Source organism: Molossus molossus, unplaced genomic scaffold (assembly GCF_014108415.1).
Source record: "Molossus molossus isolate mMolMol1 unplaced genomic scaffold, mMolMol1.p scaffold_m16_p_3, whole genome shotgun sequence".
NCBI lineage: Eukaryota > Metazoa > Chordata > Mammalia > Chiroptera > Molossidae > Molossus > Molossus molossus.
The window spans coordinates 9,350,703-9,368,460 of record NW_023425366.1 but is presented as its reverse complement, the minus strand read 5'-3'; the positions used below and the strand labels follow the sequence as shown (position 1 = coordinate 9,368,460).

At 41.6% G+C, this 17,758-nt stretch overlaps 1 protein-coding gene across 1 annotated transcript in view; it reads right to left on the bottom strand.

Moving 5' to 3' along the window:
• Positions 1-12,367: 12,367 nt before the first annotated feature.
• C6 (complement C6) overlaps positions 12,368-17,758 on the bottom strand; it is a 57,707-nt gene continuing 52,316 nt past the window's right edge. The window contains exon 17 of the mRNA XM_036278852.1: positions 12,368-12,549. Within this exon, the coding sequence (XP_036134745.1) occupies positions 12,368-12,549 (182 nt within the window). The remainder of the gene's footprint in view (positions 12,550-17,758) is intronic.

Genomic DNA, 17,758 nt, shown 5'->3' with positions numbered 1-17,758 from the left:
CCATCCTTACCTTAGGCTGCTCCCAGCAATGAGGAGCGTGGCAGGGCAAAGGAGGCACGCCTGTCCTGTGCAGAGTGTGCCTCAGTTAGCGGGCCTTCTGCTCTGGCCTGCATGTCAGCCGGGCGGAGACTTGAGCAGAGCTGCTGTTGTCTGAGGCTCCTCCTGTGCATCCTCCTTCTCTGACCTACTTTCCCACAGGTGTCAGGTCTGCACTGCGATCTGAGATTCCCTCTGCATATTCGTGTTTTCTGTCTGCTTTTATTTTTGCCAATGAATCTTTTGTATAACGTGCTGTGTCACCACTGGGCTGTTTTCCACCGAATAACGTTCTTTTCTTCACCGCAAGCTGGGGATTGCTGTTGGCTTCCTGTCGCGGTTGAATTGGGGCCGACGATTGGCTGGCACTTTCTTTGCTTCATGATTCGTGATTTTGCATGAGAGGGGTGAGGGCAAGGGTCAGTGCAGGAAGTGGACGTTCCTAAAGGAATGTTCAGTCTTTGGCACCATTCCTTTGTTTCTTGAGGTATTTGATGATTCCAAAGGCAAGAGGTTGAGAAGTTAAGCAGAGCTTTTTAGTGGATTAATGGGGGCTACGTAAAAATTGCAATTTTTTCCTATATTTTCCTCATTGATTTGTGGTAGTAAATGAATCAGTCCACCTGAGAACAGTGACAGAAGTCCTCAATGCACTTCAGCTGCTATCATTTTGTTGTTTCTGTCTTTATTACTATTATCCCCTTCTTTGTCCTCCTCACCTCTGTGGAGATTTCGAAGTCTTTGGAAGACTGTTTTAATATTTGCTATTATTTTAGAGGAATTTCTTCTGTTTTTCTTTGAGCTTCTTGATCCACCCCCCATGTCCTTTGAAAATTGTATTTGCAAGTTTATCTTATGTAGGATTTATGTGTGTATGTATGCACTTGTATATTTCTTTCTCCCTCACCATGCACATATTTCCCTGTTAGTATTTCCCAGTATGCTAGAATCCTCACTGTGGAACATGAGTCTGTTAAGCTTGGAGAATATCAAAGATTCCTTTCCTAAGCCAACTGGTTAGCAGGACTCAAGTTTGGGTTCTCAGAGGCTGCTCCTCTGTGCAGACTAAATGGGCTTTTGAGAGAAAGACTTTGTTTCTGGCAAGGAGTCCCTGCTCATCCCTGAATTCATTCCACCAAACTGACCCTGGCTGTCTAAAATGTTTGTGGCATTATAGTTTCTAATCAGCCACCTAGAGATTGAGCTAGGTGTCTGCTCCAGGTCCGTCCTGAAGGTCACTAGGTTGGTAGCCCTAACCCAATTTAATTCTCTTTCTGGCTCATGAATTACTAGTTAATATCACTTAAAGTACAAATACCACTTAAAAAGATATGAAAATATTTTATTTATCATTGTTTTGTTTTTAGAACAAAGTTGTTGACTTCATGAGTAATTTTATAATACTACCTTACGAGAACGAAGCATCATTATTATTGTCAATGGTAGTAACAGTAGAAAGAGGAGTAGTAATTATTGCAATATTGGCTCATATTGCACTTGTCATCTCCTAAAAGTCTCAGATATTTTCATATGAACTGTTGCAAATTCAGTGTTTGATTTTCTACATGCACAACATTTTTTATGCCCATGCATATATTCTTGTAAGCAGAGGAAAGGAAGTAACCATGTTCATACAGTCACATTCAAGCTATTGTGTATAACGAAGTAGCAGAAGAAAGAGATCAATCAAATAGCTCATTTTATTAAGGAGTAAGGAATAAAATAAATTAAGTTAATAAAGATATCTTGAGAGCCAAAAAATAGAATGTTATGAAAAAAAGATACAAAGTGTTAATCAAAATTCTAAAATGTTAACTTGATAACAACAGTCCTGGAGTCATATACTTTCAAGATATTTAATTGTTATTTAATGATTTTGTTTTGTGTGCTACATATTGAATTAAAATTTTTGACCTTTCATTAAATACATTTTCAAAAGTAAGCATATAGAAGACATCCAGGCGTTTTGTCAAAAGTCCACCACACTGGTATTCTGCCAACTTTGTTCTTGATTAGTGCATTTAGCAATTACAAAGCCGGCAAGAAACATTTAAGCGGAGTGGCTTCCCAATGGAAACATAAACAAATTAAACATTTTTTTCTAAGCATCAAGTAATTTTATGGAACAGGTGGAAAACAGTTCTTTCTATGCCACAGTTGTTCCCATTAGTTTCTTGTTGAATACCCATATGACCGTACATCACCGGCAGCTTCTACTTTGTAATTGCTCCTTTCTTCGTGTTGTCTGTTTCTAGGTGACGAGGTTGAGGGTTCTTGGCCTCATATCTCAAGGGAATAATACATGCATGAGACAAAATAATCCAATTAATGTATTTGGATTTTAGTTGCAAAAGGTTAGATTAACCATAATCACTGGATCACAATTCATTACCCTCATTGGTTTGAGCATGGCCTTCTTTTATTTGTTTGTAAATGGGATGAAATTTAGATTTCTAGTTTACACACAAATGCTCACGCGGTTAGGAACACATTGTTATTTCCAATACGTGGCCAAACGAGTCAAGTCCTTGCATAGAACTTGTCTATCTTTTGCTTGTGTTCAAAGGCAAAATGAGGTGTTACCAAACATATTTACATTTAATTAGCAGGAATTGGTACACTGCATGTAAATGTGTTTTAATTGGCAGGAGAGTGATTAAAAATACATTTAAAACTGAATTTGAATGCTGTTATGTGGTATATATGCTGCGGGTTCATGGAAAAATTCCCCTTTCTCCCCATCCTCTCTGACCGTGAAACCTGATCTTCACCCATTTATGTTCCTGGCTCGGAAGACATTTGCACTTGACACCCATGTCTAACGCCTCAAAACGAGTATCTGACTACTCCGGGAAACTGGACTCCTACACACAAGATTTTTCTGTGCTGTATCCGACATAATACTACTGAAAAGACTCCCTAAAGGAAAGTTAATTTAGTAGAGTAGAGAGATATGCAATAGGAATCAGGAGACTTGATTCTAGCCCTTGTTCTGCGGGTATCTACTTGGTGATCTCAGGAAGGCTCCTCAAGCCCTACGGGACTGCCCCCAGCTCCCTATCCTACTATCATAACACCCGATTTTGCTCAAGTCAGAAACCCGAGTTATCTTCCTGTGATCAATTACACCAAAACCATCAGCAAGTCCCATTGATTCCACCTCTAAAACATAGCTGGAATCCAGTTACATCTCTCCAGATCTTCTGTAAAAACCCTAGTCCAAACTACTATTATCTCTCACCTGGATTAGCATTACAGCCGCTTAAATAGTCTCCTTGATTCTGCTTTTTCAAATAAAAATTGGATTATTTTTATCTTTCTCACTTAAAACCATGACTTAGAAAAGAATTTAAACTTTTACTCTGGCCTAGAAGGCCCTGTCTATATTTTCAGTCTCATGGTTCACTCTCATGTATCATTCAGCCACATCAGCTTATTTCTTTCTTTTAAAAAACAAGCTAGACCACCACCTTACACCATACATAGGAATAAACTCAAAAATGGATAAAAGACTTAAATATGACTCATGAATCCATAAAAATCTTAGAAGAAAATGTAGGCAACAAAATTTCAGACATCACACAGAGCAGAATTTTTACTGATATTATACCCAAAACAAGAGAAATAAAGTAAAAAATTAATACATGGGACTACATCAAACTAAAAAGCTTCTTCACAGCAAGAGAAACAACCATCAAAATGGAAAGGGACCCACTATATGGGAGAGCATAATTGCCAACAATACATCAGATAAGGGGTTAATTTCTAAAATATATGAGTACTCATACAACTCAACTAAAGGAAGACAAACATCCCAATTAAAAAATGAACAGAGCCCTGGCCAGTTTGGCTCAGCGGTTAGAGCATCAGCATGTGAATCAGAAAGTCCTGGGTTCAGTTCTTTCTAAGGGCACATACCTCAGTTGCAGTTTGTCCCCAGCTCCTGTTGGGGTCATGTGGGTGGCAACCAGTCAATGTGTCTCTCGAACATCGATGTTTCTCTGTCTCTCTTCCCACCTCTCTTCCTCCCACTCTATCTGAAGATAAGTGCAAAAATGTCCTCGTATGAGGATAAAAAACAAAACGAAACAAAAATGGGCAGAGGACCTAAATAGACACTTCTCCAAACAGGACATATAAATGGATAAGAGACATATGAAAAATGCTCAACGTCACTAATCATCAGAGAGATGCAAATTAAAACAACTGTGAGGTATCACCTCACACCTGTCAGAATGTCTGTCATCAACAAATCATCAAACAAGTGCTGGTGAGGGTGTGGAGAAAAGGGGACTCTAGTACACTGCTGGTGGGAATACAGACTGGTGTAGCCACTATGGATAACAATATGGTGTTTCCTCAAAAAGTTAAAAATTGAACTGCTATTTGGCCCAGTGATCCCACTTCTAGGAATATATCCTAAGAAGCCTGAAATACCAATCAGAAAGAATATATGTACCCCTATGTTCATAGCAACACTATTTACAGTTGCTAAGATCTGGAAGCAGCCCAAGTGTCTGTCAATAAATGAGTGGATAAAAAAGCTGTGGTATACAATATATACAATGGAACATTATGCAGCTGTAAGAAAGAAAGATCTTGTATCCTTTGAGAAGACATGGAGGGACCTGGAGAGTATTATGCTAAGTGAAATTAAGCCAATCAGAGAAAGACAAATACCACAGGATCACTTATTTGTGGAATATAATGAACAGGAAAAGCTGATGAACAAAACAGACTCAGACATAGAAAGCAGTACGGTTCAAACTGACAAACCTCAGAGGAGAGGGGGAGGGGGAGGGATGAGGTAAACCAAAGAACGTATATGCATGTATGAGTAACCAATGCACATAGACAACAATACTTGGTGGGGGCAGGGTAGTGAGGAGGGTGTCTGTGGGGAAAAAGGTGAAACATCTGTAACAAAAAAAATTAATAAAAAAAAGAAAATAAAAAAGTGATAGCAATAACAAAAAATATATTCTTGAACATAATAGTCATACTTATTTTAATGTTCTATCTTCTAACTATATTATCTATTTTTTTATTATTGGTTATATAACCATTATTAGCCCTCATCTATTTGTATGATTAGTAATTTTTAGTTAATTAACAAATATTACATATTTTAAAAAGGTAGAAGTTTCAGTTGACGTTATTACCCATCAAGGAACTGTCAATCATTTTGTTGCAAGGCAATTAGAGTGTGGAACTGATCACTTTAATCTGCTCATTGTCTGAGTTGGGTTGAGGCTGGGTTGTAGTCTATCACCAAGTCCCCCCTGTTCTTAGGGCTTTGTCCTCCAGGGCCTTTCACTGAAAGTCTGGTGGAATTATGTATCCTCAGTGTTGAGACATTATGGAATTACAAACCTCAAGAATATGATCAATTTCTGAATCAGAATACCTTTGGCTACAATTAGCAGAAATCCCAGCTAACACATTAGCTTAAAAATTTTTTTATTATTTTATAACCATAAGACCAGAAGCATAGATACTCCCAAGTTGTGTAGGTAACTCAGTGGACCAATGATTTCACAAAAGGTCCACAAACGGTTCTTTCTATGTCTCTCCTGGAGCCTTTATTATATATTGGCCTAGACAGCAGATGGAAATCCCCTCATGGTGTCAAAACGGCTGCAGCAGTTCCAAGCATCTCATTCACACGTGGCAACATTCCGAAGAGACCATGTCTTCCTGTGAACTTTTGAAGAGTGAGAAACTCCTAAGAAGCCCTTCAGAAGATGCTCCTCACCTCTCACTCACTGAACTTGCATTACCTGAACATGGCTAAGCCACACGTGGAAGGGAAATGGAGCCCCATTGATTGACTTGAGCCAACTGGGGTTTACTTCTTGGGTATGGTGTTGGGATTGGGATCAGGCTCTTCTGAAATACTGACCATTGGCAGGGGGCTGAAGAGACTTTGGGGGAGTGAGGGGCAATAAGTACTACTGCTACAATATGCTAATTAGATTTAAATTATATCCAAACATTAGAAATTAGAATGAAGGACCCACTTTTGTACATCTGCATTCTTAATAAATGCTTGAAGTTCTTTAGAATACAGTTTTGATAAGCCTTTTGTCTAAAATATAGTAGGAATAATTTTGTAATCAAGAAATATGAAGCAAATTTAATTAACATTGAAATGCTTTCTAAAAAAGTTTCTAAGGTTCTAAAGAATTTCTCAGATATAATAAGGAGTTTCTTAGAAGAGTGCTTGGCATCTTTGTGTTTATGTTCCTTTTTAGTCCTAGCAAGTAAACTCTATAAGGGTTTTTTTTCTTTGTAACTTTAATTTGCCACTAATTAATTTCTCTATAAAATGATGAATACAATTAAGAATGTATTTAAGAACTAAATATAATCATCCCTCTTTTCTAATTTTAGTTGGTTTCTGCATTTCCCCCCAAACGTACTAGTGATTATAGGTCATGTTCAAAGCAATAACAATTCCTATTTACTCAGTAAGGCCCATAGAAAACTGAGAGTGATCTGAAATGTGATTTGGGGAAGTGAAAGAGATCAGCTTCTAATGTTAGTTGTTACATTTATAGTTAATATCAGATAGGTGAGGTAGGTAATGATGTAAGAAATAAACCATCCCCCAATCTCAGAAACATTGAGTTTTTTGCTCATGTCACATACTCAGAGAAGTTCAATGGGGTATAGAGGACTTTACTCATGTTAGTGACTCAGAGACTCAGGCTGATGGAGCAGCCATCATTTCAGACATGCACTGGGAAAGGGGAGAAATGGGGGAATCATGGCAACAGTTACATGTTTTGTCCTGAAACTGTTACATGGCAACAGTTACATGTTTTGTACTTCTGTTCACATTCTATTGGTCAGAACCGATTTCATTCACCTTAACCCATGGGGCCCAGGAAGTATGATGCCACCAGGTCCCTGAGAGAGACAGAGCCAGCAAGACCAGAGGCAACCATCGATGTGTCTCTCTCACATCAATGTTTCTCTCTCTCTCTCCCCTCCTTCCACTCTATCTAAAAAGCAATAAAAAAATATCCTCAGGTGAGGATTAACAACAATAAAAAATGCATGCTGATTGTAGAAAATCTAGAAAATGAAGAATAATATAAATAAGAAAATTAAAATAACTCCAAATTCCAGAGATTTGTTCTCCTAGTCATTGTTTTAAAGACATTATACACACACAATTTACCTAGTTGTAATCATACATAGTGTTATAACCTGGTTTTTCACTTTTTATTGTGTCCTTTAAAAATCTTTTTAAAAGATGCTTGTCAATAGTCCCATAAGGAGGGGCCATAATTTATTATTGAACATTTTGGCTCTGTTATTTTTTGCTATTATAAATAATGTTGTCATGAACATCTTTCTATATAAATCACTGTAAGCATGACTTTCAAGGCACCATCTGTCCCTGGGAGTTGCTTGGTTGGTGACACACACCTTGACTAACTGACATTTGACACATGGAACTGAAGCTGTACAGCTAGAACTTGTCAAGAAGACAAATAGGTAGCAGTGGTCTGTCTCACTCCCAAACATAAAATAGATACAACTATAATTTTGCAGACCATTTGTTTGGTTAGAAGCTTGATGCCTCATTGATTCTACACATGATGTATTCCTGAAAAATGAAGGTGACCTTCGAGACAGCCAGCCACTTAGAATCCAATTAATCAAGATGCAGAAATTTGTTGTCCAACGCCAACCAGACACATCATGACCGGTCCGACTCTTGTTATTCAGCATTGGAATTTCAGAAGGGATGTGGATCAGGGTTAGCTTTTGGGTGCTCTTCTGCAAATAACAGAAGAGACACAATCTTTAAAATAAAGGAATCTTGGTCATGCTAGTTGCAGGCTTTGTAGAAACAAAACAAAACAAAACAAAACAATGAAATACTCAAAAATTTAGTGAGTTTTACTGAAGATTGCTATAAAGAGAAACTCATTATTGACTGAAATGTCACCTCCCCAAAGGACTGGAGTTTAAAAATCATAGCCTTAGAACTCTGCTTCTAGGATGTCTGAGATATATAGCAAGACAATTAATAAGTTCTTTAAACTGGGATCTTATTAATTTTGTCAATATCTTCAGAATCAACAAAAATTCAAATCCGTATTAAAAGAAGAACCTGAATTGGTTTTCTGTTCCTTAAAATACAAGCATGAATGTTTCATATTCATCTCTAATAGTTTAAGAGGATAAAGCTTTTACCTTTGATTGAGAATTTATTTAATCTTCTAGGACAGCGGTGGAGATTCTAGGTCCAAATTCCAGGTATTTAATATGTTTCAGTTTTGCCCTCTGCTTCATGATGGTTTTATCACTAGCTCTTAACACTTATTGTACTAAATTGCTATATTAATATTAATAGCAGAGTGTGAAAAATTCAACTGGTAAGTGGCGTATGCAAAGCAACCTAATGCAAACTTTAATGGGATGCACTAAAAAAATCCTTCGCCACAAAGGTAGCTAAAGTGATAAAAAGGGAAGATTGCTGTAAGTAAAAAAAAAAAAAAGAATACATTTAAGCAATGTGACTAATTTTAATCAAACAATATGAATGTAACAGCTAGTATAAGCTTTTGATTATGTTATATGGTACAAACAGAAAACATTTTCTTTTTTTCATCACAGTGCTATGGATTGAACTGTGCCTGCAAAAACAGGATATGTTCAAGTCCAGCCCCCTGATACCGACCTCAGGGGAGGGGGAGAGATAAACCAAAGAACTTACATGCATATATGCACAACCAAAGGAAAGCAGGAGGGGTGTGTGGGGGGGTCAATGGAGGGGAAAAGGGGGGACATCTGTAATACTTTCAACAATTAAAAAAAAGTAAAAATTATCTTCAACAACCACACACACACACACACACCCCCGCTGGTCTCTGTGAATGTGAGCCTATTTAGAAATAGGTCTTCCAGCTGTAATCTAAATAAGATCAGGTCGTTAAGAGTCGGCCTAATCCAACATGACTGTCGTCCTCATAGAACAAAGCAAACATGGGTAGACACGCGCACAGAGGGGAGACGGCGAAGACAGCCACGTGTGATGGAGGCAGAGGTCGGAGTGACGTCTGCACCCACAAACGAAGGAATGCCAAGGGTTTCTGACAAACACCCGGACGCCAGAAAAGACAAGGAAGAATCCTTCCCTGCAGGGGCCAGGGGAACACGGCCCTGCTGAGACCTCGATTTCAGACTCCTGGACCCCAGAACTGTGAGACCACCAGCTCCGTGGTCCTCAGCCACCCCGTTCGTGGTACGTTGTTGCGGGAGTCCTAGCAAATGGATACAGCTTCGGCTGTGTTCTACCCAATTCCATTTTTCTCTTGTCTCAAATAAATCTGGGACAGAGCATATATAGCTCTGGTCAGTTCCGTTCTTAGACGTTGGTTCAACTTAAGGCTCCACTCTCGCGTCCAGTTTACGTGTCATCACCTTCCCTGTGTCCAGCACCAACTAGGCTTGTGGGCCAGAGGGCTTGAGGGAGGGGGGTGCTCTGGCATGTTTCCAAGCCCTGCAGCGCCATGGAAGGGACGAGGAGGGTCATGTCTCCTCTTGGGACATCAACCCCCGCCCCCGCGACTGCTGGGTCTGTTCTCTCCGGTTGGAAGCAGGGAAGTGGACGGGAGAGATGCCAGGGATTGTCTGATGAGCAGCCAGTGATGGGCGTCACCTCTGGACCATTCTTACTAGATCTGGTTTCATGTTACTGGTGGTCTCTGTGTTTCCTTGGGGTGATGTGTTGCTTTGCTCCTACCTCGGCCCCAGAACTTCCTGAGAGAGGCAGCTGTGTCTCCCTCGGGTGCTTTCTGTAGGTCGCACCAAGATTCAGGATGGCCTGGGGTGCCTGCCTTTCCTCTCCCTGAGCCCTTCCTGTGGAGCCAGGGAGCTGGCAGTGTCCTTCCTGAGCCTTGGGGCTCAGAGGCAGAGAAGGCTGCTCCCATCTTTTCCCTTCTCATTGTCCCAAGGGCACTGGCCACCCTGGGCAGCTCCCGCCAGGACGCTGAGCTGGGGGAGGCCTTGGCCACCCCGAGAACTGGCCAGTGTGGACCCACACCTTCCGGGAACCCCTCCCGCACCCGCTCCCCAGTGGGCAGCCCGCTATATGGCTGTAGGTGCCCCCCACCCTCTCGAGCTTCCGGAAGGGGAGGACAAGGACTTCGGGGAGGACAAGGATGGTCACTCTGGGCACCGCGTTCCTGTGGCTGGAGATCCCCCGCCCCACCCCCGCCCTCCCTGCAGCCCGGAAAGGTGCGGGTGCCGAGGACGTTTCTGGAAGCCGTAGTGTTGGCTGTCCTTAGGATGTGGGTATTGACCGGCTCTTTGTCCTCTGCTTGGGGTCCTGGGGGTGCTGAAGGCCCGCCCCACTCTCGGGTGAGAAGGGACTGGGTGGCGTCGGGACAAAGCGGGTTACCTCTCCTGGGGACAGAAAGTCCCACCTGGACGCCGTTCCACCAGGAAAACATGCTTTCTGTTTCTGCGTTCCCCCTTTCTCATTCTCCTGTGATATTGCGAGATGTTTTAGATTTTGTCAACATCCTACGATTCGTGAGACGAGCAGGAGCTGCATTTTTATTATTTGATTTGTTCCATCACCAGTTATGCCCTCTACACCCTCTTCCACGTGCACCCGCCCTCCCCCACGCAGTCCCCTCACTGTTGTCCATGGCCCTGAGTTCTTCCTCTCTCTCTCTCTTTTTTTTTTATCCTCACCTGAGGATATTTTTCCATTTTTTTGTATGGATAGAGTGGGAGGGAGAGAGAAGAAGAGAGAGAGAGAGAGAAACATCGACGTGAAGGGACACATCGAGTGGCTGCCACCCGCACGACCAACCAGGGTCGGGGACAAACTGCAACCGAAGTACGTGCCCTTAGCGGGAACCGAACCCGGGTCTCTCCTGACCGCAGGCCGACGCTTTAACCGCTGAGCCAAACTGGCCAGGGCTCCTCTCTCTTTTTGCTCAGTCCTTCCATTTTCCCCAATACCACCGCACCCCACCCCGAGCTGTCTGCACCGTCTCTCAGTTTGTCTCTAACTGTAAGGTCTAGTGCAGGTGCGGCCAGGGGCTGTGGCTCAGCGCCTTCCGTGGGCGGGGGTCCCACCGAGTTAGAGGAAGGGAAGCTGCCCCCCCCCCCCGCCCCGCCTGCTTACCGGCTGGCTGGCTAAGGTTCTGGGATCCATTCCGAAGTCAGGAGTAGCTGTCTGATGCTCCATTTCCAAACCAAGGGTTCTCAGAACCAACCCCCCTGATCGTCATCAGTAATACTACCTCAAAGTTCTCAGAAGTACTGCCTCTGGCCCCACTCGAGCTGCTGAACCAGAAGTGGGGGGTGGGTTGCAGGCACCTGTGTTGACAAGGTAATACCAGTGCACACCAGTGTTCAGGTACTTCCCCTCCCCAGTTCAAAATGCCACCCGACCTCTCTAAGAAATGCCGTCTACTTAGTATGGCCTCATACAAAAGCTGTGGTTTACTGTAAAAATTATTCCTTCAAAATTCTCTGATCATTTTCCATCCAGCACATGCTTTGGCTTAAAAACTTTGTGTTACACTTCAGCTGAGACAAAGAATTTCTTTTCTTCTTCCTAAGAGACTGGAACGCCAGAAATGTATTCGCTACTCTAAACAGACCATTTCTACTTGAGTCTAGTCATCCTTACTGGGATGCTTATTACTATGGAATATTTCCTGGCATGTGATGAGGCTTAAGGATAAGACTCACCCTTCCCTGCATTATTCTCTCCATTGCAATTTTCACCATTGAACACACTGTTATTTATGGGCTTAGTTAATTTTCTGTATGTCTTCCTCCACATGAATGTGAATTTCACAAAGGCAAGAGATTTTGCTTTTTTATTTACTGCTGATTTGCCAGCACCTGAACCAGTAGTTGGCCCATTGTAGACATTCAGAACGGTTTGTTGAATAAATGCATGAAGGTTGGGTTTCAAGAATATGTTTTGCAAGTTGTAGATGTCTACGTTTATTGACTCATTGAAGAAAATTATGGGTTCTTTTTTTAAATTTCTACTTGTGAGAATGGTTAATAACACAGGCTTTATAAGAATCTCTGAAATTCCATCATTTTAATGCAACATGAACAAAAGAGTTTACTAGGTTGATATAAAAAGTATTATCTAGGGATATACTATAGAGTGTCAAGGGCTGGAACTGGAGGGGAAGCTAAGACAGGAGAGGCACAGGAGAATAACTATTAGAAACTAATACAAAATAACTTCGGGCATGGCAGTCTGCTCTCTGTACAAGAATGCCCTTCTGTAGGGATCATTTTTGGACAGTGAATCTGTTCACCGGTAACTGTATTAGGGCAAACACTTTCCAGGGTGCAGTATTTCCACTCTCCTGTGGGCACATCTTACAGTTCCCAGTTCACAGATATTCACTGTCTTACTGCTCATCGACGATCCCACTCTGACACAGTAGAGTTGGTCTCCACCCTTGATGCACTGGTTGGGCAACATGCAGACACATCTGGATGTGGAGGCTGCATTGAGAGAGAGAGACAGTGTGATGACCACATGCTCAGGGTTTGATTTTTCCTAACTTGTCCTCAGAGTGGCGAGCTTTTTGGTGGCAATCAATGAGAAAGCTGAAACAAAGGCAATGACCCGAAACACCCAGCTGCGACTGAAGAGAGCGGCTGGATGCAGAGAGCAGAATGCACAGAAAGCCAGGAAGATTCGGCAGTTGGGCTCTCTCGGCCCCTCGCTCTCGCTCACTGCCCACATCCAATCAGTTCCATCATGTCAGTCCATTTCCACAGTGTCTTCAGTGGTCCTTTCTGTCTTCTCATTGGCACCACCTAAGGACACCTGCCTTTATCACTTATTGAGCATGTACTGTAAAAACCCTCATGATATGCCAAGCACTTTATTTCATTTAATCTTCACAACACATGTATGGAATATATGTTAGCATACGAATTATACAGATGAGGAAACGGAGCTTGGAGACGTTAAGTGATTTGTCCATGGTCCCACAATTAGTGGCAAAAGCAGATTACAAGTCCTAAATGACTCATAGGCCTGAACTCTTGAACCTACTTCTATACATTTGTTTATTATTTCTTTCTAGGTTATTCCTTGGTTATGCCTGGGAATCTGTATTTTTAACAAGCAGTTAAATTGGGTAATTCTCTTATGAGGCTTGGCTTCAGAACCCCCTAATTACTTCATAATTTATATAAATCTTATGTTTGTGTAATAGTATTAAAATAATCACTTAGCAATAAAGTTACCAAAGCCAAGTATGTTTGTTTGTTAATCCTCACCCATTGATTTTTAGATAGAATGGAAGGAAGGGAATGGGAGAGGAAGAGAGAGAGAGAGAGAGAGAGAGAGAGAGAGAGAGAGAGAGAGAAACATCAATGTGAGAGATACACATCAATCGATTGTCTCCTGCATGACCCTGACTGGAGTGTGCCCTTGACTGGGAATTGAACTGGCCACCCTTCAGTCAATGGGCCAACACTCTAACTGCTGAGCCAAAGCAGCCAGGGCCCAAAGCCAAGTATATTAGGTCAATTTTGAGTAAAGGAACACAGGCTCATTTCGATCCATACATTTATTTTTTATTAATTTATTTTTGTTACAGATGTTTCTCCGTTTTTCCCCATTGACACCTTCCTCCCCATCCTTCCCACCCCGTCCCTGGCTTTGTTGTTCACATCCATTAGTTATGCGTACATGCTTGTAAGTTCTGTGGTTTATCCCTTCCCTCCCCACCACACCCCCTCCTCTGAGGGTTGTCAGTCTGTACTCTACTTCCACGTCTCTGGGTCTACCCTATTCCTCAGACTGTTATGTTCACTATATTCCACAAATAAGTGAGATCATGTGATATTTGTCTTTCTCTGCTTGGCTTCTTTCACTTAGCATAATACTTTCCATGTCGTCTCAAAGGCTAAGAGATCTTTCTTTCTTACAGCTGCATAGTACTCCATTGTGTATATGTACCACTGCTTTTTTATCCATTCGTCTACTGATGGACACTTGGGCTGTTTCCAGATCTTAGCTACTGTAAATAGTGCTGCTATGAACATGGGGGTACATATATTCTTTCTGATTGGTGTTTCAGGCTTCTTAGGGTATATTCCTAGAAGTGGGATCACTGGGTCAAATGGAAGTTCAATTTTTAACTTTTTACAGTAACAACATAGTGTTTTCCATAGCGGCTGCACCAGCCTGCACTCCCAACAGCAGTGTACTAGAGTCCCCTTTTCTCCACACCCTCGCCAACACTTGTTGTTTGATGATTTGTTGATGGTGGCCATTCTGACAGATATGAGGTGATACCTCATTGTTGTTTTAATTTGCATCTCTCTGATGATTAGTGATGTTGAGCATTTCTTCATATGTCTCTTGGCCATTTTGATACATACATGTTTTAATCAAAGTTCAAGGTCCTCCACAGTTTGGCCTCAACTTCTCTCTGCAACATTCTCCTTTCTCCATTCCAGGTAGAGGAACCCTGTCTCTTTCCCAAAGGTGCTCCCACGTTTGTCCTTTGCCCGTACCATTCTGTCCTTCTTTTTGTCAAATGAATTAATGTGCTTTGTCCTGCTTTCCCCTACAAGTCTTATCTCCTCCACAACCATCTCATAGCCACTTACCCCCCCATCAGTCTTTTATTTCACTAAACGTTAATGGTGTAAACTTTTCAGCACTATATCTGGCATTTTTATACTTTCTTGTTAGTTAGCTTTTCATCTGTCTTTCTCCCAAAGCAATTACAAGCGCTTTGTTTGAGAGCAGGGACTATGGCTTATCCGTCTGCGTGTCCCACTTAGCTCTTACGATGGTGCTCGATTAATTCTGCTTCATAGATTGATTCCAAATTCTGAATTTGGGGTGCAGATATAAGTATTCCAAAAGAAATGTATTTGATGGATTTGGGATAATTCATGTTGCCACAATATCTGAGTCAGCCTGAGATGTAGCCATAATTTCGTTAATGAGTAGCTTCTTTTAGGCAGATGTCAATTCTATTCCATGCATCTCAACAGAAAGAAGAAGTGGGGAGAAACTCCCATGCATAGGCTTTCTGGCCTTGGTAGGAACATTTCACGAAATAGCACGCTTTCCCTTCTATGCCCTGTCAACCAGCTAGAGGAGATTCTAGTTGTGGAAAGTCATGTGCATTGTTGGAATGGACAGGTGTGGTGAAGGATAGGAGACCGTTTCATCTCTGGAGAGAAGGTCAGTTCCCTACGCATCTGGAAAGGCCACAGTCACCACTCTCAGTAGAGTTATGGCTTAAATGCTCACAACAAGGTTATTTTCAGAATATCAGCACCAGGGGCCTTTCCCATCACCTCCCTTAGTTCATCCTTCAGCACTCGGTTCTCATGCTTTAACCTTATGAAACCCTTCTGGGCCAGGAGAGAACTGTCTCTCCCACAGCCCTTCTCACCTATGACCTTGCGTTGAAATGATTCATGCAAAAAATATGTAAAGTTATTCCTGCAATTACGGTGAACAATTTGAGTGTACAAAGGTCCTTTATCTTCAGACATCTCATCATGTTTTGTGCAGTGACTTCTACATATTAGATATCAAATGGCTGTTGGCTGAATAAATCTCCCCCTCTTGTTGTTGACGGTGGATATGTTTGAAATTCAGACAAAACACTTAATATACATAAAAATAGGCTCCTTGCAAAATCATTTGTGTTCTTTTGAAAAGTGAACTTCATGTTCCTTTGAAGTTCCATTTTCAACTTTTTCTTATCTCGTTTTAGAAGGAAATGAGTAGCAAGGCACACAATTTAATCACGGTGACATTCAGTTCAGCTCAAGATTAATAAGCTGCCACCTGGTTGTGAGTGGGTGGGTATAAAACACATTTTCGGCGTTCTCTTTCTTTATGCACCCTGCGGTTTGTACACTGACGCTGGTCTGTGTGCTACTTGAACTGCTTTCTCTGTGACACTGACTTCTGCTCAGCAATGGCAGACTGCGGCTGCGGGGGGCAACATGCTTCCCGTCTCCTGGCCGTGTGCAGGGCCAAAGAGTGCTTTAAATATTGTAAGTCTCTTAGTAAGCACAATTTAGGTTTTAGTGTGATTACCTCAAGACATTTTGCTAACTTGAGCGACATTGGTCTATTGGAATATGTTACTGTTTTTTAGACAAACTTAGACTCCTGGAGACCATGGGGTTTGGATAGAAGCACAATAAAGAACTCATAGTAAAAACAGATTCTTATGAAGCTGTAAGCCTCAGCTTACTTGTTTACTCAGGCAGATTTAAAAAAAAATAATGTGTAGAAAATAGCAAGAAGACAAGTTCTCTGCAATGGTGGAGTTGGAAGATCTTTTCTCGCGGTCACTAAGGAGGGATGAAAGTTAGCACTAACACAACCCCACGAGCCTCAGCTACCTACTGTGTTACAGACAGGGACCATCTTTATTTGATCACCTGTCCAAATTCCTGTTATTTTCTTTATGTGTTTTTGAGAATAGTGTTCTTACATTACAATTTTCAAAAAAAGTTTATATTTTACATACAATAGGATGTCGCATGATACTGTCAGGTTGTTTTCTACCACAAATGATTGCTTCTGAGAGAGGTGTCAGCTGGATTGAGGTGTTGGTCAGGCAGTGAAAAGAGTGAATAGTAGTGTTTAGAGAAGATGATTTAATAGTGACTAGCATCAGTCAGTGTACGCATCGGGCCCGGTTTGCTGTCTCTGGTGGTGAATTGCCTGTTCAGATACAGCTGCACGGTCGGAAGCCCCAGACATTGACCTCCTCAGAAGCTCCATCAGTTGGGCGGCCGACCATGTTCCTGTGTCTACCCTCTGTCGTGAGTTCCATCCTGCTACCTGTCAAGGGAGCTGGACCTTGATAATCAGCTTTAAGTAGATCAGGATGAAACTTTACTTGGGAAATGAGGCCTCTCCCCTTTTCCAAGACTGAGATGAAGAACATGGGGCGGAAAAGTGAAAGAAGAGTCCATGGGAACAATAAGGATTTTTGTTCGTTTTTTCAGAAGTAAGTTGGTTTTGGTAAAAGTTAGATGTAAAATTCAACCAGTTTCTACTATGTACGTTATGCCTCATTCTAAGATAAGCATTTGAAGAGTATCACATGGGAAATCTCGCTGCCTGTCTGAGTTCTGTGAAATCCCAATCTCCAACCCATGTTTATGTATTATATGAAGCCTAGTAGGGCGATTTCAGGGCCAAACTTCATCTTAGAGCAAATGTACTGCTGTGGAGTTTCTGCTTCCAAGCAGCTCACAGATGAAATGCCAGAAGCCAATATGCTTACAGAAAAGAGAAGTGTAACACCACTTCTTGAGCGTGAAATTGGCCAAGATATAAAGGAGTGGTAACCCCAGGCTTGGTGAGGGTGTGGGAGAGCAGTCTTTAGCATATGTTGTAGACAGAAATATAATATGGTAAAAACATTCCTGGAAAGCAACTTGACACCACAGACTTTAAACTTAAAATAATGTTTAACTAGAAATTCCATATCCTAAGAAAACAACCTTACATTATAGATTTACCTGTGACATATTTGTCTATCACAACACTGTTTATAATAGCAAAATGCTGGAAAAATCTAACTGCCTATCAGAAGCCTGGTTAAATAAACCACAGAATGTCCATGTAGGCCTTTGCAGACATTACAAATTATGTGGCAGAATAATATATGCTGCCATGGAAACGGTTTCATGATATAAGTGAAAA